Here is a 22,219-nt window from a genome sequence, read left to right as displayed (position 1 = left end):
ACATAACCCTTTCCTCTTTCTTTTAGTTATATATTCTAAAGCATAAACACGTTACACTTTGGTACATTACGGGATTTGTAGTAACCAAAAGAAAATGCTATACAAAATATTTTGTAGGGATAGTAGAAAATGAAAAACAACAATGTCAGTTATATATTTTATATAAATTTCTTACAATATCTTATTTCATAATTTGATAAATTAAGATGAAAAAAAATCACTGATTGTGACGATAACTTTAATCCTATACTTCTTATGAAATGTTTTTCATGATTTGTGCTCTAATGTTTATTATATCAAACTCACTGTGCGTTCTCATATTTTAAAAATGCCTTAATTATAATTTAATTCCTTATTCTAATATGATATGGTTCACGAACGTAACTATAACTATTTATCCTTAGACCTTCATCTCAATGATAATGACACCTATTAATATTCCTTATAAACGAATTAATCTTTGGTATATTTTAAGATCTTTTACCCAAACATTTGATAACTCCCACATATATCCATTTACTGGATATTATTAATTACAATCATTCAGTATTTTTTTTAATTTTATAAATTGACGTGAATTCACATTCGAACTCAAAAGTGGCGATATAGCACACATACGAGTAGGATGTAATATGTTACTTTAATTTTATGACCAGGAAAAAAGTTGAGGATTTAGATGAGTGCTTCTACATATTGTAATTGTGAAATGTGACGCAATTAATATTAAAGTGCAATGGTTGTTCAGTCGTACAGAATTTCTTGGCAGTAAATGTTCATTTGAAATAAAGTCTGCTTAACCTAAAATGCGAAAGGGATTGAATTTGTTAACTCTATTTGGTTGTTTAGGCCTCCTAGATCTGTTGGGCCTCTGTAATGGTTCATTAGCACCGGATAGTAAAGGTGATTGGAAATCGTCAATTGTTTCGAGATCACCTGGCCTGTCATCTGTTTCGTCTACAGTTTCAGTAAAGTTGAAGGCATCGCTGAAAACTGGATAGAGCGTGGAAGAAGTTTCATGATCCAAATTATCAGTTTGATTTGCAGAATTAACGTTTGTGGATACTGCTTTGGTACTCATATGAGAAGTTTCAGTTATTTCAGTATAATTTGCTTTGTCTACTATATTAGCAGGCAAATCGAGTGAAGAATTAGAACCAGCAATTTGTATGTCATCAGTGATAGTGGAAATTTCAGTGGTGATGAATGCAGTTTTGTTGACTATTTCTTGAATATTCATTTTAACAATTGTAGTCGAAATATTAATTAGGTCATCTCTGAAAACGGGTAATTTAGTTGTAAAATCGAGAGTTTGAGGAATGTCTGAAATGTTGGTGTCATTTCTATTGCCACTATTAGTGCTTATTTTGTCCAAGATGTTCTCGGTTTTGTTCGATTTCACTTGTGTTTGAAGTAAATTTAAGTGTGTTCCGTTGAGAAAATTTACAATTTCAGTGGTAGGCTGATCAAACTCTATTATAGTTCTTGTCGTGTTCTTTCCGATTCCTTCATCAGTTTCATTCGTCAATTTCTGACTGAAATTCCTTTCATCGTTTGTTTCTCGTAAAATAACAGTCAATTCAATGTTAGAGTCATTTTGAATTTCATTTGCAACTGTGGTTCCTAATGTTGTAGTTTCTTTAAGTTTCGAAGGCATGTTAACCAAAGTAGTACTCTTGTTTATGATTTCTTCGACAGTTTCTTTGTTTACTTTTTTCGTTTTGCTTTTTGAAATTTGAAGAACGTTCGCATTTAGTTCTTTATATTTTTTTAATAGTGATATTTTAATTGCGTCTTTCTTTGAATTATTCTTTAATTTTGATACACTTTCCGTGACTAATTCTGCCAAATTTTCCGTTGTGTGCGGACGTTCCGTTGAAATTCCATATTTCCCTTCCATATTTAGTATTTTCTTTTCTTCATTTACTTTTTCTATCATATCCTGCGTTCCAAAGTGTTGGGCGTGTTTTTCTTTTAAAGATAGAACATTCATATCATCACTAATCCTAGCTTTTGCCATAACAAGTGGCGGTACAAAGTGATCGGTTGGTTGAGTAAATATTGTTTCAAAATTACCAAGTCTAGCAAGTTCGTCGTGTAATTTTTTATGCTGCAGATTTTCTTCATCTTCCATTTTTTGTATTCTATAATTTGTTAGAAAGTTGTCATTATTGATTAAATTAGGTATATCATTGCTTTGAAGATTGTTATTCTGCATATCATTCAGGTTAACATTTTTCTCTAAAATAATTTTATTCATTTCATATCGAATGGGCTGTGAAGTCGATTGCAATCCCGATATCGTAGTTTGTCTTATATTTTCGTTAAAAGGAATGGGAGTCGACATTACGCTCGAAGGTAAATTTTCATTTTCGTTGCCATGTTCAATTGACAAATTTTCTTCAGTTACACTGATACTTGATACTTCTTGATTTTCTGTCGATGTTGCAATCTCAGTGATTGTGCTGTTTAAAGTTAAATTATTTAAAGAAGTAGATTCTACTTCTTCAGCACATGAAAGATCGCGGAGAAGATCTTCGCGTTTCTGTAAAAAGGTTACATTTTAAATAGTTAAACCTAAACACACTATATGTACTCGTATAATAACAAAGTCTCATACCACATTTCCCGTGCATTCCACTCGTTTGACACCAGCAAGGCCACAATCAGCAGTCAACTGCACTGCCGCACTTTCCGGTAAATACAGAATAGTCAAGGCCGGTAGCGCTCGGACCATACAGCCTTCGTTGCCAAGTGCCCATTGCGGAACTGATAAAAAGTAGAGGTTTTGTTTAGGGTCACTCAAAACATTTATGAGCTATACTTGATGTGATTTTTTTGACAATGGTTTTATACCTGGTAGTTCACAGATGAAAGAAGCGACTGTAGGTCCACCGCATGCCCGCGCCTCCCAGCGGTAGTCTGAGGTTGGGTCAGCGGCGGCGCATAGGGGCGCGGCGCGTGGGTCCGGTGCTGAGCTCCAGTAGCCATCGCCACTCAAGCCACGATAATCGCTATGATAATTCGTTTTACATTACATCTAACTATAAACTATGTAATCGTTATCATACGCTAGTCGTAACGCTTGATATACAATGTACGGTCTAAATTATGATGAAGTAAAAAATGTTTTTGATAATTTGCTATTAAATTATATTCAAAAATATTTATCAACTTTTTTAATTAACTTACGTCCAAGTGAAATCGCCTTCTGGATTGCTTCTAATCAATCCAACCCAAACTCCACTTGATATGTCCAGTTCTTTAAGATAGGCTCGCACAGCGTCATATTGTGCCGTCGTATCAACTAAAACGAAGGTAAATTTACTAAATAATTTGAGAATTGCACATAAAAATTAACTTATCTGAATTAACACAAGTTATCCCTTATATTAATCCTGGTAAATTGTCTTATCTATATATTATAATATGTCTAAATTAAAATTTACGAGCTGTAGGTACTTTATCAAAAGTTCAAATTAAGCTGTAACATTTCTTTTAATCTAATCGTAAGTCAAAAGAAATGTAACACTAAACAAAAAAGTAAATTAGTTACAACCCTATAAAGCATTTTATAGATGACCACTTAACACGACACACATTTCGAATGAGCCATTTGTAACTTGCTCTTTCAGAAATAAAACGGGACGACGATCAATATCTGGCACACCTTTGTGTTTGGTAATTGACTAACACACGCAGTGACGTCACCGCCACACCTCGCCCTTTAGCTTAAGAGCCAATTCATTACATTAGCTAAATGAAACTTGTAATAATTCATCATTATTGCCTTATATGACAAGGCCATGTTTCTCGAAGATTTTTTTTTTTATAAGAGAAGGGGGCAAAAGCGCGGTGGGAACATCGAGGTGATCATCGACACTCATGTACATCCGTAACACCAGAGTGACAGCAGATGCGTTGCCAGCCTGTAAGAAATGGTATACTTCTTCTTCTAGTACCCTAAAACGTCCATTGGCCAGCGTCGGACGCACGGCAAACATGGAACAAACGGATTTGCTTTGTCTTGATGCGATGATGGCAGCGCGAATGATGGACGAAGGGCTATGTATAAGCTTATAAAGTAAACTAAAATCCATTATGGTAAAATCCGGTGCGTCCGGCACGGACCAATGGACGCGTACCGTAAATCATATTGGTTTGAATAGTTACAAGACTTTAACTTAATATGGAATGGAATAAAGTTTTTTTTCATAAAAGGTCACAAATTTTTATTGCCTGTTCAAATACCACATCATAAATGTAACTGCAGACCTCTACATTAACCGAGGAAATGGCGGCTTCCATTAAAACTTTTGAAATATAATATAACGTGCACTTTAAACCTCACTTTAATGGATGATACGTGCTCGTCATAATTTTATAATGGCTACATTATAATTGCCGCCTCCGTAATTTATTCAATCCCTTGTTACCGTTATATTTGAAAGTTAAAACAAGTAAGTTACGATTTCCTACAAGTTCCAGAATTCATGGAATATGGTTGAACGTTTTCAAATGATGTATAATATTTACATTTTATCGATCTTTTCATCATCTACTCTGCGTTAATTTTCCACAAAAGTGGGACAAAATTGAAGTATTTGGAAATAGAATATAAATCAGTTTCAATTCATTGAAATAATTATAAAATTAATGAATAACATATCTTCCCATTGTTAACCTCGGAAAACTTTCCCTTCATAAGTAACAGGACCGACGCAGCCTATGTAAGTGACAGGGGACTTGTTCAACAAACCAACCGAGTGGCGAAAACTAAACCTCAAGGACAATAAGCATCTAGAGGGTGTCGAAAGGGTGCCGAGCTATTTGATATTTTAAAACTGTATATAAAATGTATATTGTATTGTAAATTTTTATATTTAAATAATAAACAATTAAAATAAATTATTAAATTGTAAACTATTTGAATGGAATGATATTAGTCCCTGTGATAGTAGTACCTTTATGTATAGTGTTATTGGGTAAAAAGTGGTAACGATATTTCATTAAAATAAGATGACGCAAGTTAAAGTAAAAAAGGGTCTTGACAGTCAGACGGAAGGACAACAAAGTGATCCTATAAGGGTTCCGTTTTATTCCTATGACGTACGGAACCCTAAAAATTATTCATATGTTTATTTACCCCGCAATCTTTTCTTTTGTTTTAGTATGCATTTTTATACCTACTTAGCAAAAGTAATATTTCTGTGTTAAGCGCGTGTTGTATCTATACCAATTCCTGACACAACAACTAGGCGCAACTTGTCGGAGTAGTTTACTTAGCAATCCATAAAGTTAGTTACGAATCACGCTAAAGCCGACTTTCAAAGTATATGAAATGTATATTATTGAGGAGTTAATACCTCAAAGTTGTCTATTGAAGCTTCTTCGAAAGAATGTTTGAATTAATTTCTCATAATTTTGGAATAGGTTACATTTTTTTTACCAATAAAAGGTCAATAACAATATATAGTGTAAAAATATGGGCTGTGCACCCAATTATTGGTTTAATAATTTAGGATATTTCATTTTTTAAAAACCAGTTATATTTCATTTTTTCTTACACTCGCAACTCTATTTCATGTCACACTTTTTAAGAACTATTTACCTGTTACAAGGTTCGCATGATGAAATTGACAAACCGCGTCCGCTTCGTACCAAGAGATGCGGTCTCTGAAGTACCGGTAGAAAACCGGAAAACCTTCCTCGGGAAGAACCCAAGTGTTGCTTATGTTCACCTATTGATAAAAGAGAAAAATAAATTTTATGTATTATGTATGATAAAAGTATGTATGTATTTTAATTAGCATAGGCTACTCGTACAAATCAACTCGGAATCAATACCATAACAACTCACAATCGACCTATAGGGATATTAAAGTTATTTCTGTCTATTTGAATTATGTTTTGTCTAAATGGTTCATTTTTAAAGTATTTTTATATTAGTATTATATTTTTTAAAAACACAAATAAGTAGAAAATATATTCCCGTTTTCGGGCTCTGTACAATCAGCTCGGTGACTACGCCTACAAGTTAAAATTGAAATTTGCATCTAAAATTGCGTGCAGAAGTTGAGAGAAGCTTCATACAAAGGGTATCCAAATTACATGAGGCTCCTACAACGTGTTCTAACGAGAAGGCTCTTCTAACTTTTACTCATGAAAAATTACAAGTAACCATTTCTTATTTCGTTAGAAGTAAGATGTTTACGTAAATTTATTTTGGGGAGTTAAGGAAAAGCTATGCAAAAAATAAAATCAGTAAAATAATTTGATTATTCGTTCGCCATTAAATATACTATATACTTATACTTTGATGATGTTAAAATAAAAAAATATATATTTTAGTTATTCCTAAGTAAAAACTTGAAACAATTGTGTCAACAATTAAAGCTTTAACTAAGCTAGATATATTCTCATCATCGTGTTAATAAATTTACAGTAAAGTATTTTATTTATTTTATCTAATAATAAATTTAATCAATGGTAAAATTCAAACAATATGTTAATTTCAGATACTCGCCTTATAACAAGACATCTAAGTTCTCTTGTAAGTTAATTATCAAACTAAATTTACGACTTCTGCGATTGAGTTTGTAATTAATTCAAACAGCCTTAGAGACTCGTCTAATCTATTTTAATTTAATAAGTGATCAATTTTTTTTGTATTAAAACAATAATGGTAGAAAAAAAGTCATTTTGAAAATTTAACTTCTAAATAAATTCGTTAGTATTATAATAACATAAAATTAAGTTCGAAAAAATTCCTAATATATATTAAGATAATCTCTTGCGTGAGATCAACTTAATATAGCTTAAGCAAATAACTACATCCTAGAAATAATATAAATCACGAACATATCACATGCGAAGCATCTTGTTTACAATGTCAACATTAAAACATTCAGAATGTTTTAATGTCAATCGGATTTTTTTATTCAGTCATTTTAATGCGATGAAAACTGATAATAAAAACTCATTACAAAAAATAAAAAAGTTATTTTTTTTAATAAATACGTAGGTAAGTGCAGTCTATGATAGTTTAAAATACAAAAAACAAATATTTAAAGGCAAACCAAAATAAAGTAACAAAAAAATAGAACTGGCTTTAAAGTAACACTGTAAATTAAAAAAACTTACCGCACGTGATTGTGCCGTGGCAAAAAATGCCAATAAAACGAGAAAATGCATCATGTAGCACGTTACCTACTCGTAGCCAGGAAGTGCTACAGCGTAGATATTGGCCTCCGTAGCGCACGGTTGCCGTGGCGAGACTGCCGCAAGCTACGGGCAGCGTGCGGCGCCATCGCGGCCTCGCGCTCGGACCTTCCTTCATTATGTAAACAAAATATTTGACAATAACACCGGGGAAATAAGGACAGGGCTCCTTTTTTATTCACGCTTAAGTTTCCCCTTCACTGACGAAGGGTCAGGGTCGTTGAATACTGATCCTCGGATTTACTGTTACAATACATTATACATTCCACCGACTTTCGCCTTAAAAAAGGTTTCCATTTTTGTTCAGAACAAACAAATTTTCCTTTCTAAAGGATCATTCCGATGTCAACATAAATACGACACGAAACAATATCAAAGGACAAATGGGACAGGTTATTAAATACGTGTTCGTTTTGATTTCACTGTCATTCTTTTGCAAGAACTCCGATGTTTTTACGCAAGAATAGCGTCAAGTGTGAAATAATGGAGAATTGAAAACGCCGCATACTTGAAATAATTCTAGGAAGAACCCTACTAAAAAGTAAGCACTTTCCGCTGTACCGAGCATGAATGACTCGGGAACATATATACATACGTCACGTATTACTTTACAGCGTCACGTGCAGGGTAACAGCCGAGGGACACGTACCCAGCGCCTCCTTTGCCGATAAGGTGAAATAATTTATGAAATATTACAGCCCGTTTACATATGTTCTATATTATATTCAAAGTTAAATGTTGCCATTAGATCATCAGCATTTACAAGCGTGTTGGACACTCTGAAGATTTTATATATTATAAGATAGCAAACGACCAAGAGGTTATCATAATTCGACGAAATCGAAAGCTACACAATGACATTTGCAGCTGCATAGCCCACCATAAATTAACGGAGGAGGGGACGCATGGGAAGGGGAAATTTCCTCCACCAAGTCCACTTCACCTTCCCATCATTTCCTTATAAGGAAGAGGTCAAAGCGGAATGTAGACTAAAATTAAGCCTCCAGCGCGCACACTCATCAGACGGAACGCGGAATTGCTTCCACTACACGCCTGTCTTCTGTGTGATGGTGCTATTTCACATGTCGACCCATCCCTTGCGCACAACACATATTACGTGATCTACAACTGGGAGTATGTTAATTTTATCTGATTTATTAAACTGAATATTTTATCCTTTTTTTACTAAAATAGTTCAATTATGATCAATGCTGCAATAAATATTATAATAGTATTTATAGCAGAAATATGTATTTTGCTATAAATACGATTCAATTAATTCCAAAAAATTAAAGATTTCTATGTAAATAATGATAAATGAAACAGTTTAGTGTAACTTACTATCTGCAAAGGGGCTTTCGGTTTCCGATTGATTAGTTTAATTGAATTAGATTGTTAAAGGCCGTGAGCATCGACTGAGAAGTGTCAAGTAATTTGTTTAAGTAAAACTTTATCTTACTACTGAGTAGTAGCAAGTGATACTTTAAAGTTGAAATTACATTTAGTTTTAATGTAAGCTAAGTATTTGCTCATTTTTAACATCCACATATTAAAGTTGAGTTTTTAAAACATCGATAAGTCTAAAATAGAGTTTATATAATATTATGAGTTTACGGAATATATTTTTTCTTTTGATTGAATGGGCTTGTTATAAATAAATATTACAAAAGTAATTAGATAAAATAAACATTTTATTTCTATAAAATCAATCGCGACAGCCCTTGTCTCTATGTATGTTGTTATCTCTTAACGTCTCAGCAAGTTTGCGAAAGTCAAACATTCTAAGATAATCGAGTTTAGAGCTCTTTTTACATTTTCTCTAGGCAATTACGTCGCCGGCGGATGCTGCACAGCGTCTTTTACAAGTTAAAAGTAATCGTGTATGTTCTATTTGATGAGCTAAAAGCTTTCTTTTAGTAAAAGTCTAATAGCTTCTTTTTAGACACGAAAAATTATTTATACAACAATTGTTAACTAACAAAAAGTAACTCTCAAAAATAACAAAAGAAATAACATTTATAATTACTAATTATGAAATTCAAATCTTATTTGAATGAATTCATTATCCACGAACGCTATTCGTAAGCAAAAACTTTGTACCGAGAACGGAACTGGAAGGAACAAAGTCAATATGACTCTTATTATACAGTAATACCGACCTTCACAAAATGCAAAACGCCAGCAAAGTAAATCCATTTCAGAGACTTCCTTCAACTCGGACGTGACGGGAATACGAATAGTCGTAAATATATAGGCAGGCGAAGGCAAAGGCGCGCCTCCGACCCAACGACACGCCACCTACGCGAAATAACGCAATTTTTAGCGTTCCTACGACTTGTAACGACAACAACATATTTTACCATCGTAAAAACATTTGCCATATAAAAACAAACCTTATGCGGTCGTTATAAGATCCAGTTACACTTTATAAGCCGAATGTAGCATCTTGATACATACTCAAAACGACTCGTTCGCAAAAACAGTAATAACTTCATATCAGTTATACGGTCGACAAAGTATGATTGTGAATTTTATTTACGCCGGAGTATGTTTTGTAGTTTTATTCCCTCTGTCCCTTTGGTGTATCGGCCGGGAGCTAAATACTTGACTTTCAATGAAATCTCAGTACTAACAAGCGTCGCTCTTGAAAATATTTGCTATTATGCGGCACCCGCTCGAGAAATCGAGTTAACTCTCGCATTAAAATTCATATTCCGAGCGAGATGAACGCGTAAGTATGGAAATCCTCCTTATTCTACGTAATATTAACTTTGCTTTCTGATTATGCAAGGATATAACTGATCTTATTATCTACCAGATTCCTCATGCAAAAACGGTATATATTTTGTATTATTATTTTAATAAATTTAAATTACTTGATTAATAAATGCTTAGAAGGATTTTGACACATGTATTTATTAAAACAAATAGATAAGAAAAATATATATTAATAGAGTTTAAAGCGAATCGAACCCAAACAACCAATCCCTCGAGAATGACAACAGAAATTTTTGAGATCGTGTGAGTCCCGGAGCAACAGTTCGAGCTTAGTTTACAATAGCTGTAGGCTGTTAGGTGAGCCCCCGGGGTCCGTACATGTTAGTCTAACGACTCACATTATGCCGCTAGGGATTGTGATCTGGATTAATACTCACTACGCCAGACTGTGTAAATTGAGTTAATGTAGAAATACTCCAAATACATAGAGAAATTCTCCTATTTTCTTAAAACATTATTATTATGGTTAAGAGAAATTAAGGAGTAAGGTTTAATGATAAAAGAATTTTATGAGAAAGTCAGAAAGTCAGAATGTCATGTGAGATAAGAACTAAGAAGAAATGGATGGGTTACGCGAAAGACATGTTTTTGCCGTGTAATTTTTTCTTAGGTCTACATATATTAATCATGATTTATAATGGTGACTGAGAAAAACTTGAGGTTAATTTAATGCAACAGTGCAAACATCGAAGTCTTTATCATTTTATTTCACTGACATTTTCAATAATTAACTACCTTGTTTACATTTAATTTCCACTTGAAAGATATATAAAATCATCCCTCGGAAATCTTACAAGCCGTTTATTTAAGGCCGCAACATGACTGGCAACATCTTACCCTTCCAATTTCCTGTGATGGGGAGAACCTTGCAGACGGCTATAGGTCGTTTGTAACATTTCCAAATATTTATATTTCATTCATTTTTTTTTGAGTAACGTAGGATAAAATTAAGGTCAACCATAAGCTTGAAATGTTTTTCTTTATTACAATAACATTGTTAACTTTTCGTTTTTTACATTTATTATATAAGATGACCCAAAACCTGCAATCGTTACAAGAAAAATAACACAGACCATCAATAGTCGCCCACAAACTAAAAGATCCATTTGCTCAAATAAATCTTACCCTGTGGAAAAGAATATGAAACTATTTATTGTACTGTATTTCATATCACTATTTTGAAGTATACCAAATTATTATTTTTTTCAGAATTATTTTCATAATTTATACATCGGTATTATCTTACCAATTTCTACCAGAACGTGAATTATTTTATAGTCCGATAAATCTACAACGTACTTATACGCCTAATTTAGAAGAAGTACCGCATCATGTCCTTATAATATATAGCAATTTATTCTGTTCTGGAAGTCTTGTTAGCAGCATTACCGTGGTGACTGCAGCCAGTTGCTTTTGGAAAAATACTGATGAGAAAGTCATGGTAAAAATCGGTAGCAACATTCTTTCTGACGGAGAGTAAGTATTGAAATGAACTATTATTTTTAAATGAAGGAAGTGTGCGTTTATTTTTATTTTTCGACGGATTTCAAGCGACTTGTGACTTGAAACTAGATACAAGTGAAAATTTATTTTGTTAAAAATTTACTATGTAAGAAGCCAAATTATTTTTCTTTGATGTCTAGTCCTTCACAAGAGTTATATATAAACGTTATTATTTTATATAATGGAAATTACATTTTCTACATTCTGATTTTTTAATATAACTTATTAAGGTTGTAGAAATCGTTTATATTTCTCTATTTCAGAAACATTTATAACGTGGATTCAATTAAAATACATGAATATTATAAACATCTGTGCGATACGGACAATGATATCGCGCTACTTCTACTTAAAGTAAGTCAATGAAAGATATCATTAAAGTATAGAAAAAAATAAATTAGAACGTGTACTTGTACAATTAATGCGTTCGTTTCTTTTTTTAAAAAGAAGGCTTTTTCATAAAAAAACTAGCTGTCGCCGGCGACTCCGTCCGCGCGGAATTAAAAGAAAACTATTGGTTGCAGCGAATGCATCCTCTGTAAATGGAGTGTCCAACAAAAAATATTTTTCAAATCGGACCAGTAGTTTCTGAGATTAGCGCATTTAAACAAACATACTTTTTCGCTTTATAATATTAGTATAGATAAACGACGTCTATGGATATCCACAACACCAGAGGAATTACAAATACGTTGCAGACCTATCAGAAAGAATAGGCTTGCTTCTTGAAAAAACCCTATTATTAAAGGAACCTGACTGACATACTACTGGTTAGTTTTACTAAGTAAATTGTTATTACAGAATCACGTTTCATTTAGTAAAGGCGTAAAAAAAGTAATCCTTGTGGAGCCAGAGACCGTGTTAAGAGAAAATACAGCAATGACAGTATCTGGCTGGAGTACTTCTGTAAGTAGCAAATGTATGTCAAATAGTCTAATAAACATATAACAAGCTAACCTTGTACGTCTATAGCTGTAACTAATCGGTAAAACTTAATTTTGTAAAAGCGCCATCTATTATCAGTTACCACTAACTAAAATCTCGCTGCTGAACCTCGACGGTTTTATGGCCGGCAAGTTTCACATGTTCTTTCCAGATGCCACTTTTACTGATTATTTTTAGAAACTAACCCCAAAAGTAGGAAATGTATTACTGTGGACAGAGATGGTGGTAATAAATAGAAAAGATTGTGTTCAAAACTATGGAGGACTAATTACGCCGTCGAACTTTTGTGCGAAATATAACTTAGTGAGTACTTATAAGTAACTTATCACAATTAACAAAACTGAATGTAAATTAAATACACTAGAATGAATGAATTTTAACTACTATTGCTATAAATATCCATGAACATTCATTTAAATATTTTACGAATAAACACAAATTAAAGCCAAGTGCTGCCATCTGTTGACACTAAATGTAATTGAAATACAACAAGAAGTGTTAATTATTTTATTTAAAATAAAATTTTGAATATAAATAAAGGTTTTTATTATTTCATAACTGCTTTCATTTCTTACAGGGAAGACGTCTATTCGACAATGGTGGTCCCGCGGTATATCAAGATCTTCTTGTTGGCATTTTATCTTTTGGAAATGCGGAACCAAAGGAACCGTATTTGGCTGTGTTTACAAATATTTCGTACTTTTATAGGTAATTTATTCAAATTTCGTTTTGGACACATAGTTAAAATGGAGGTGATATCTGAAGAATGCAACTTATTGTATTCTAAATGGCCATCTTTATAATTTTCATACAAAAATTTTAACCAAAAATGACAAAAGTGGAAAACTCCGATCGTATCTAAATTGTTATCAGAATTATTGATAACAAAGCTTTAATAAAGCAAAACTTCGTACGATACGATAAGATATGGAACAAGCCTGCGTCAGAACTACAACTAATTTAAGTATAAAATATTAATATTTTGTTTTTTATTGATTATTTTGAATATTTTCATTCTAACACTTTTATAAAAGATATTATCGTCTCTATCACTCTGTAAGTAAACTTAAATAACATTTTTTAATACAAGACTTATTAAAAAAGTGTATGCCTTTTCAGATGGATAATGCTCAACACAAAACGTTTTCTTCGAAGACGATGTGAAACTAATCAAGAGTCAGAATATAACTCCTATTCCTATGAATATGCTGAATAAAAAAAACATTAAAAGATATATTATAAGAAATATCTGTACAAGATAAAAGTTATCATAAAGTTTCGTAAAAGTCTAGTTTTGATGACATTAATATTCCAATGCTTAATTATAATATAATTTAATTTAATTAAAAATATAATTTATTTATCAATTTAATTAAAATGATAAAATATTTATGTATATGAAATTATATTTGAATAAGAAAATATATTTATTATATTATTTCTTGAATTAGGCAAAATGCATTTTATTACAAACAACGGTTTTCGTCTAAACTTATTATTAAGTTTATTATTATTTTTTAAATAATAATCCTTATCTTACACTTAGAGTTAGTTAATTACTTATCACGTCTTTGTTTTTTTACAAAAACTTTCTACGAAGTTCTTAACTTGTGATCTAATCCATTTTCTGAAAAAGAAGACATTTGTGTAGATGCTTGGCTTAAGTTTCTTTGAGCATCCGTCCCCGTGAGATACGATGCCAACGATCATGCTGTAAAAAATACACAATTGTTGAAGTGAGAATTTATCTTACCGATGTTATTTAAAAGGAATGTTTAGATGGATGGATGGATGTTTGTGTGAAGGTATCACCGGAACGGCTCAACGGATTTTGATGAAATTTGGCACACATATGGTGGAAGAATACATAGGCTACATATTTTTTTTAATTTCGCGCGGAAAAAGTCGAGGGCGACAGCTACTTAATTCATAAGGGGACCACACTTCTTTTTACAACTTATTCACTTAGTAAACAAACCAAGACCCTTTAAATAAACATCAAACAGTATGTTAATTAAGATATAGTTATGTATGTAAAGTACATACTCATTCCACAAAACACCTCCACCTGAGTCACCCTTACATGTATCCCGGATGCCGTCTCCATACAAACAAAACATATCCGTTGTCAGTTTTATCTTATGCATACTTTCGCATTTCTCTTTTGGCACAAAATGTAGTCTGGTACTCATGAGTCCACTGTCTGATATTGGCCCTCCGTACTAAGAAAAGAAGAAACCAAATAAGAAAGATTTTCGTGTGTGCAGTCGCACGCCGTTAGATATTTAATGGAAAAAAGTCTTATAATCAAGCACATTGTCATTTTAATATCCATTAGTCTTGATTATAGCCAGGTATAAATTTATCATCAGCCTGAATACACTTAAGATACAAACTGCGTCGTGAAGCTGAAACAAACTTGTTGTTAGAGTCTAACCGATTCTATAAAACCTTAATCTCATACATAATTACTGCTCTACATGTAACATTCACATGTGGATATAGATAGATAGCAACATCTAAAGTTCATAAAAACTGATTTTAGCAATACGCGACTTAATTAGCAGATTGCTTTCGGGTATGTTACGGTAGGAAATTTTAACATCAAGAACGGTTGCTAATTTACGAACCAGTTTTAATTTTATGGATCCCGCTGAAATTTGGCATCGATGTAGAACATTGTCTGGAAGAACACATAGACTACTAATTAAGTTAGCTAGTAACAAAGTAAATTCTCTAACTGCTAAAATATTAACTCTTTTAATAAATATTTCTCATTTAAGAAAATTTACTTACTTTCGTCCACCCCCAACCGGCTGCGACCAATTTATTATTTTCTTTTTTCCAGCTTTCATTTGTTACGAGCAGTGCTTTTTTAACAGTACTCCCAAATGTGATTACTTCATTTACAAATATAATAGCAATATCACAAGCGAACGGCATCGCTTTACTGTAGTTGCTATGAATCACATAATCTGATACTCTCCGTATATCGCCGTCGTAATCATAAACGTACCGAGCTCCTATTGTTACAACAAAACAAATATCAATTATATACGACTTGCAGTATTTACTTCTTATGTAAAGCCGTAATGTACCGACAATGTGTAATTATAGTGCATATAAATATACCCTGATTTAGTGATGTACATAAATTAAATCACTAATTTACTCGTACATTTAATCAAACTCTACATAAATACGTTTAATAGTTTGAATTATCAAGTAAAACAAAAAATAGCCAGTATGAACATAAAAATAAAAATAAAATGCATTTAATAAAAAAAAACGCTACTTAGGGAACGACACACAAAAATTGTTGCAACAGTAAAAAGTCGAGTGTCGAATAAAAGAATCATCCAATTTAAAAAATACATGCATAAAACATTTGTTACTTACCAACTTGTATTACCATGTTAAAAATATTTTTATTATTATCAAAACAATGCGCAGCTGTGAGTATTGACCAACTATTTATAATGCTCCCAGAGCATAAAGATCCGAAGTTAAAGAACTGCACAGCTGATGGCAAATTTTCTATCTTTATTGGTTCTCCACCTATTATTTTACCCTCGGAATGATCCGGGAATCGTGACGGCTTAATTCCCGAACCCCCATGAATATTAACACATATCGACAGGAGTAATAAAGCCACGAAACCAGTGAATTTTATTGCAAACGATCGTAAAAATCGATTGAACATAATATCGATTAGGAAACATTAAACTACGAGTGGACGTGATTAAAATGACTATAGCAATAGAAAAGTCAGTATCGATAATTAATTTTCAATTTATTACCTAATTGTTATCGTACGTTTATGATTAAAATAGTACGATAATAACTAATATAAAATAACTTATACAACGGTATTCCACCAGTTCCTCGGATGTTTCTTAGAATAGGACTTTATTAAACAGTGTTTTGATGAAACCAATAAAAACCTGTCTTCATTTACTCTTTAATTAATAATTTAAAAGTCACTTTTTATATTAGGTACATATGTCAGTCTATATTTCAAGACTGTTGTTGGATTTCAATTGAATCAAAAACCTTTAATCATTTTCAAAATACAAACATCTTCTGAACGTATTAAAAAACAAGTTATTTCAGCACTTGAATTAGTACAAAAAATCATGGTTTTAAGTGGCCACGGGATTTATGAAAGTGACAATATAATTCATTGAGCTTCCGAACAGTTCTGTAGATCCAAGTTCTGAAGTAAAATACATTAGTATACATCGCCGGTGCGACTGCACATCCGTGACCGTGAGATACGATGCCAACTATTATACTGAAATATTAACATGCACATTTAAAATATCCCATCTTTTTAATTAAAAATTATTCCACAAAGAAAAATCAATTTTAACGAGTATCCTAGTTGTCTTACTCTTTCCACAATATTCCTCCTCCCGAATCCCCTTTACAGGTATCTCTCTGACCATCGCCATACAAACAAAAGATATCAGGAGTAAGTACAACTCTGTTTGACTTCATGCATTCATTTGGTGACACATATCGAAGTTGAGTCTTCATCAGTCCACTGTTAGATAGTTCACCTTTGTACTAAGAAAAATATATATAATAGTTAAATAACAAAATACTGAAAGTGGATTGTAGAAAATGAACAAGTTTTATTTTGGAATTCTCCTAAATCATACTACGTGTTTGGGTCAACTATGCCTTCAAAAAAGCTAGGAAAATTTTTGTGCAAGTCATCCAAATCCTGACCATAGTACCATTAAAATCTATTTAAATTTGATATTGAAAATTTCGGATCTAAAGAGTCATAAATTTTACAAACTAAGATTATAAACTTTTGGTGCTTATAAAATATTGATGAACTGAAAATCACCTTAATCTCTCCCCAGCCGGTGGCTTCGAAGACTTCATTTTCATTCATCCATGTATCAGTATCACAAAGAACAGCTCGTTTAACATTCTCGTCAAATTTAAACTCATCATGCACCAGTATGACAGCTATATCGTTAGAAAACATCGCACTTGTATTATAATATTCATGCACTTTAAAATCCCATACTTCATGTGTGCGAGCTTGGGGATCGAAAATGAAACGCGAATCTGAAAATTTAACAGTTGGACATCTCAAGGTCACAAACAATTGCATCTACATTCAATTAATTACAATTACATAAAAATGTATTCATACAAAATAATGTAACTCATTCATTAGAATGTTACGTATTTGTTTTTTTATACGAGAAGGGGGCAAACAGGCAGCGGATCGCCTAAAATATTATCCGTTGCCCTTGGGCACCCGCAACTCCAGAGAAAACGCAGATGCGTTGCCGGTCTAAAAACTTTTACAGCAACAGTATAACTAATAGTCTAGACATTTTCAATCCTAAATAGGTAGTCTTCAGAAACGATTTGTTAGGCAAAAGTTTATATACTGCAATTTTACTATTGCATTCTTTGAAGTTAGTGTATATTTGTTTTACGTAAAACATATCTTTATGTCTAAATATTTGTATTCACTAACGCACTGGACAATACAGTCATTTCAGCAATATTACGATTATGGTCAAAACAATGAGCTGCGGTCATAACAGTCTTGCTTGTGAGGATGGTACCACCACACATTCCACCGTAGTTGAAGAACTGAACATTGAAAGGATACCGCTTCAAATTTGTCGGTTCACCCCCTACTATTCTATCTTCTAGTTCATAAAACATAGCAGTCCAGTTAACTGTCACTTCGCCCATATCTTTTAAGTGACCGCTAGCTATTTTAACAACAAAAAATATACATAAAATCACTTGTGTACACATTTTTAAGCAATCACTTAACTGCGATTCTTAATTAATGGTGAAGTTTAATAAAGTCTGCAAAAGTTTTATGTTTCGTAAACCATTCAATGACGTAACGCTTAAACTGTATTATGTTGTAGAAATTTTGCGTTATTACTGGCTTGATTGAAGTGTTAATAAAAGAAAAAACGTTATAAAATTAAATTAAATAGCTAAATATTATTAGTTGTGTGTTATCAAAGGAATTTTCACGACACATGCGCTACGATGCGAAAATTATGCGAGACAATTTAAATATCAAAGGGTGTTTAACGCGTCTACCAAATTGTACGTGAGTAATACATGTGCCAAGTCGCATGTCTGGACGTGGCCGGGAAATGATTTTACCTATTACTATCGCACTCACACAACAGGTATATTCATAAGTGCATGAGAGAGGAGATATTAAGGAACGTGACGGTACGATACGGAATAAGTCCGTGCCGCCCGCCTTTCGCTCACTTAGTCGTCCGCAGTCAGCTGCCCATAGCGCTTTGCGGTGTATTTTCATTCTAAACATAACCTAAATCGGCCTATCAATTCTAATACTCAAAACAATTATAAATTAAAAGAAAGTAATTTTAATAATAACATAATTATTGACAACTGAAATAAATTCTTAAATCATAAACAACATATTATGCTTTAAACGCAATCAAAACAATGGTGTATATCGATTTTGTGAATTAACTTATTCAAAATTCATACTTATTACTAATACTAGATAGAATATTTCTAAGGATACAGATTTAATTTGGTGAGTATCAAAGATTTTATAAACTTGTTTAGTTACTGTGATAAGGAACACCTGTTTGAATGGTTTTCTAGGCTCTCCGTGTCACTCGAATATAAATAGCTTAAAGCTAAGATGAAACTCTCTTACTTGCAGAAAAAATTAATACGAAATTAATTATGTATAATACGTAAAAAACGTTGTAGCAGTTATACAGTTATTTATCTGTGAGTTTTTTTTATAAGTGATAAAAATAGAAATTTTAATGATTACCTTGACTACTTTTATTTAAAGTTTTATTTAACTCACTATGTATAATTCAACTCCCTGTATTTTATAAATATCACATCACGTTTCAAGCACGTGTCCTGAAAAAATTTATATGTAGATTCAGCGCGCTTTAAATTTGTTTTATGTTATAACCACGCGTTTCTATGTATTATAAAAACCAGACGTAAAATGTTATTTTTAAGATAGTAGAATTTTTTAATCTCTGTTCAGGCACGTGTTTAGATATAATTACTTACTATATGTTAGGGATCGTACATTAATCACGTGCGGCACGAAAGGGGTGGGGGTGGTTCTGAAGGGAGTTAAAATAAGATATCACACTATTTTTTAAAAATATTATTAAGAGAATGCCAATATTTTTATGTACTAAAAATACACGCCATTTAAGATAGTCTGAACTGACCCTCCGACCACCACATAGTGAGGGGTATAGGGGGGGCAAAGGTTTAATCAAATGTAATTAAATTAAACTTATTTTAGACTTTTAATTGGTTTTTTTTTATCTAAAGTTTTAATTTCATACACTTTTAGTAATTAGAATATATAGCTCATGTGCTTTGTACTTGTGCCGATTGCAACGCTTGTAAGATATTAAGACGTATGAGTTAAACTAATTTATCTCCAAATGTATTCCTAAATACAAACAGTTGATAAACAATTTATTTACAGACAATTGAAAAGCAAAGTGAATCCTTAAAGATTGGCTATAAATTACTTATAAATTCAGTGAACAATCTGCCCGGCTGTGAGTGAGTGAGCGGAGACCAATCAGCCGCTCATAATGATGTTACCGCTCACTCCATAAACACCCTAGGGTTGTGACCGGCTGTTTCAGAATCACAACAAAACGATTCCTTTATATTTCACGGAAATTAAGAAAACATCCCTCAAAAATAATAGATAAGCAAAATTGTAACACATGCGTGGTTAAAAATATCCAATTTTTCTCCGTTTTTTTGGCGCGGTTTATTGAAAATTATTCAAAAATGTATCCAGTAGATAGATTTTAATTTTTTAAGTAAATAGGTCCGAATAATACGCAACACATTTCGAATAAAAGAATCATGAAAATCGGACCACCAGGGGCGGAGTTATTGACGAACAAAAATAAAATAAAAACATACAAACGAATTGAGAACCTCCTCCGATTTGAAGTTATTTTTACTACAAAGATAAATTCATCATATTGATGTAATAGACACCTCCTTTCCTACTTAGTATTTTAATTAACTACAAGGTGCTACATTTAAATTATATTATATTACGTTAACATCTTATCTTATGAAAAGGTATAGTTTATTATTTTTCAGAGTATGAAATATTTTGGAAGCCATAACATAAGCCAAGCCAACCCTGGAAAATTATGACTTAAAGTGTTATGTCGTACGTTGCTGAATTGCGTGAACATTGTTCCGATGAACATCAGAACATTGTTCACTATTAATATAATTTTAATATTTCCATAAAAAATAACTGTAACTAAAAACTACATACAAACTTAATAGCGTTTTCTATTTCATTGCTTTTAGTAAAAAGCATACTGTGACATTTATTGATATAATAGTCTATGTGACATGGTAAATAGATAAATACATACACACAATAAATATAATAGTACATATCCTAGAATACTTTGTTATGCTACAATAGGCGGAAGTGAACTAATCAGTCTAAATGTCCCAGGCTGGTACTATGGGCGCAGATTCTTAATTCAAGACCTCAATTGAAGAATTATTTTAGCCGTCTTGGTCGGCAAGGTTATATCTATAATGTACAAGTTAGATTACGACAAGGAAATGTCCGAAAGTAAAGAAGAATTTTAATTTTTATAGCGAAAATATTTAGCATTATACTTATTGTGCTAAGTTTGGGTTTCCACTACAAACTTATCAATATCGAAACACATTTACAAACATATAATATCTTCCGTTCTTCGTTTCTATCCGTAAGTAAATAATATATAATAACAATATTATATTATTTATATAGTTTTTCTGCAGTGGAAATTGACGCTAATATAAACTTATAGTTCATGTAAGTATATTTTTGCGTCAGTTTCAGTATCAAAATATGATAAGTTTAAAATCTTTGCTTGTCGATTTGTAGTAAATAAATATATTATATGCATCCTTTATAGGACAACCTTGTCCGTATTATCAGCAGAATATTTACCGAGTGGTCGACCTCAGCATACTCCGGCGATCCTTTCGACAAACGATCATCCGAATGAGGACGAATTACGATAAGGTCACGACATGGATTATGAATCCGTGAATCCTTTACAAGGATATTCTTTGAAATATGATGTATATGACCATAAATAATCACGATAAGCCTTGCCTTTTGGAATACTTTAAGCATTAAATAAAATTATGAAAACATATTGAGAGTTAAAGTTAAAACCTTACATGTCAGATTGTAAACTTTGAACAGAATTAATCGGAATTTAATTAAATGTTATAATACAATTGCAAACACGCGACGATCACATGTGTTGAGCACAAAGAAAATGCTAAAATCAACGTGTGGGAGTTAATGACGTCATTAACCTCAATATTTTACTCTTTATGCATACGAAATCGCTGGTTTGAATGAAAGGTCGATAATTTTAGACTTCCATTGTTCCATCTTTTGTTTTATACAATAAAAATACGAATAACAAATAAAATATATAAAACAAACAAACAAAATAACACCATTACCAATCCAGTATAAAAATACTTCTATTTGTATTATGTGTTTATTGTACCAAAATAATTATTTATATAATCAGACAATTTTCGGAGAATTTCTATATTTTGTGTTAACATAACATTCTGTTTTGCAAACTTCACTGAAAACACAAATGTAAAATAAACTTTGAAATTATTTCATGTTTATAAAAACAGTTGAACACAGTAACATCATTAATTATTTAATTTACATATGAATTATTGT

General features: G+C 32.1%; 4 protein-coding genes across 5 annotated transcripts; 1 reads left to right on the top strand and 3 right to left on the bottom strand.

Annotated features, from left to right (window-relative positions):
- Positions 1-287: 287 nt before the first annotated feature.
- On the bottom strand, positions 288-7,261 carry LOC106118407 (uncharacterized). Its single transcript, XM_013313074.1, has 6 exons — positions 7,141-7,261; positions 5,609-5,738; positions 3,190-3,304; positions 2,854-3,011; positions 2,618-2,766; positions 288-2,542 (listed from the first exon to the last, which is right to left on the bottom strand). The coding sequence occupies exons 1-6, from the start codon at positions 7,192-7,194 to the stop codon at positions 794-796; spliced, it is 2,355 nt and encodes a 784-aa protein (XP_013168528.1). The 5' UTR covers positions 7,195-7,261; the 3' UTR covers positions 288-793.
- Positions 7,262-9,750: 2,489 nt separating this feature from the next.
- On the top strand, positions 9,751-13,660 carry LOC106118097 (trypsin-5). The gene is made up of 7 exons (XM_013312653.1): positions 9,751-9,949; positions 11,206-11,472; positions 11,763-11,853; positions 12,301-12,405; positions 12,622-12,747; positions 13,022-13,152; positions 13,564-13,660. Exons 1-7 carry the CDS (start codon positions 9,942-9,944, stop codon positions 13,658-13,660), a joined length of 825 nt encoding a protein of 274 aa, XP_013168107.1. The 5' UTR covers positions 9,751-9,941.
- Positions 13,661-13,985: 325 nt separating this feature from the next.
- LOC106118188 (chymotrypsin-1) lies at positions 13,986-16,261 on the bottom strand. Its single transcript, XM_013312750.1, has 4 exons — positions 15,844-16,261; positions 15,241-15,467; positions 14,491-14,666; positions 13,986-14,155 (listed from the first exon to the last, which is right to left on the bottom strand). Exons 1-4 carry the CDS (start codon positions 16,145-16,147, stop codon positions 14,008-14,010), a joined length of 855 nt encoding a protein of 284 aa, XP_013168204.1. The 5' UTR covers positions 16,148-16,261; the 3' UTR covers positions 13,986-14,007.
- A 73-nt stretch (positions 16,262-16,334) lies between these two features.
- LOC106118191 (trypsin delta/gamma-like) lies at positions 16,335-18,208 on the bottom strand. Of its 2 annotated transcripts, none has more exons than XM_013312754.1 (4): positions 17,955-18,208; positions 17,303-17,529; positions 16,838-17,013; positions 16,335-16,738 (listed from the first exon to the last, which is right to left on the bottom strand). In XM_013312754.1, the coding sequence occupies exons 1-4, from the start codon at positions 18,172-18,174 to the stop codon at positions 16,579-16,581; spliced, it is 783 nt and encodes a 260-aa protein (XP_013168208.1). In that variant the 5' UTR covers positions 18,175-18,208; the 3' UTR covers positions 16,335-16,578. The 2 variants fall into 2 exon arrangements, with proteins under 2 accessions (XP_013168208.1, XP_013168209.1); XM_013312755.1 differs by having other exon boundaries at positions 17,985-18,208.
- Between the last annotated feature and the right edge of the window lie 4,011 nt (positions 18,209-22,219).

Source organism: Papilio xuthus, unplaced genomic scaffold (genome assembly GCF_000836235.2).
Source record: "Papilio xuthus unplaced genomic scaffold, Pxut_1.1 DF827597.1, whole genome shotgun sequence".
Classification (NCBI taxonomy): Eukaryota; Metazoa; Arthropoda; class Insecta; order Lepidoptera; family Papilionidae; genus Papilio; species Papilio xuthus.
This window is presented reverse-complemented; position numbering and strand designations above follow the sequence as displayed.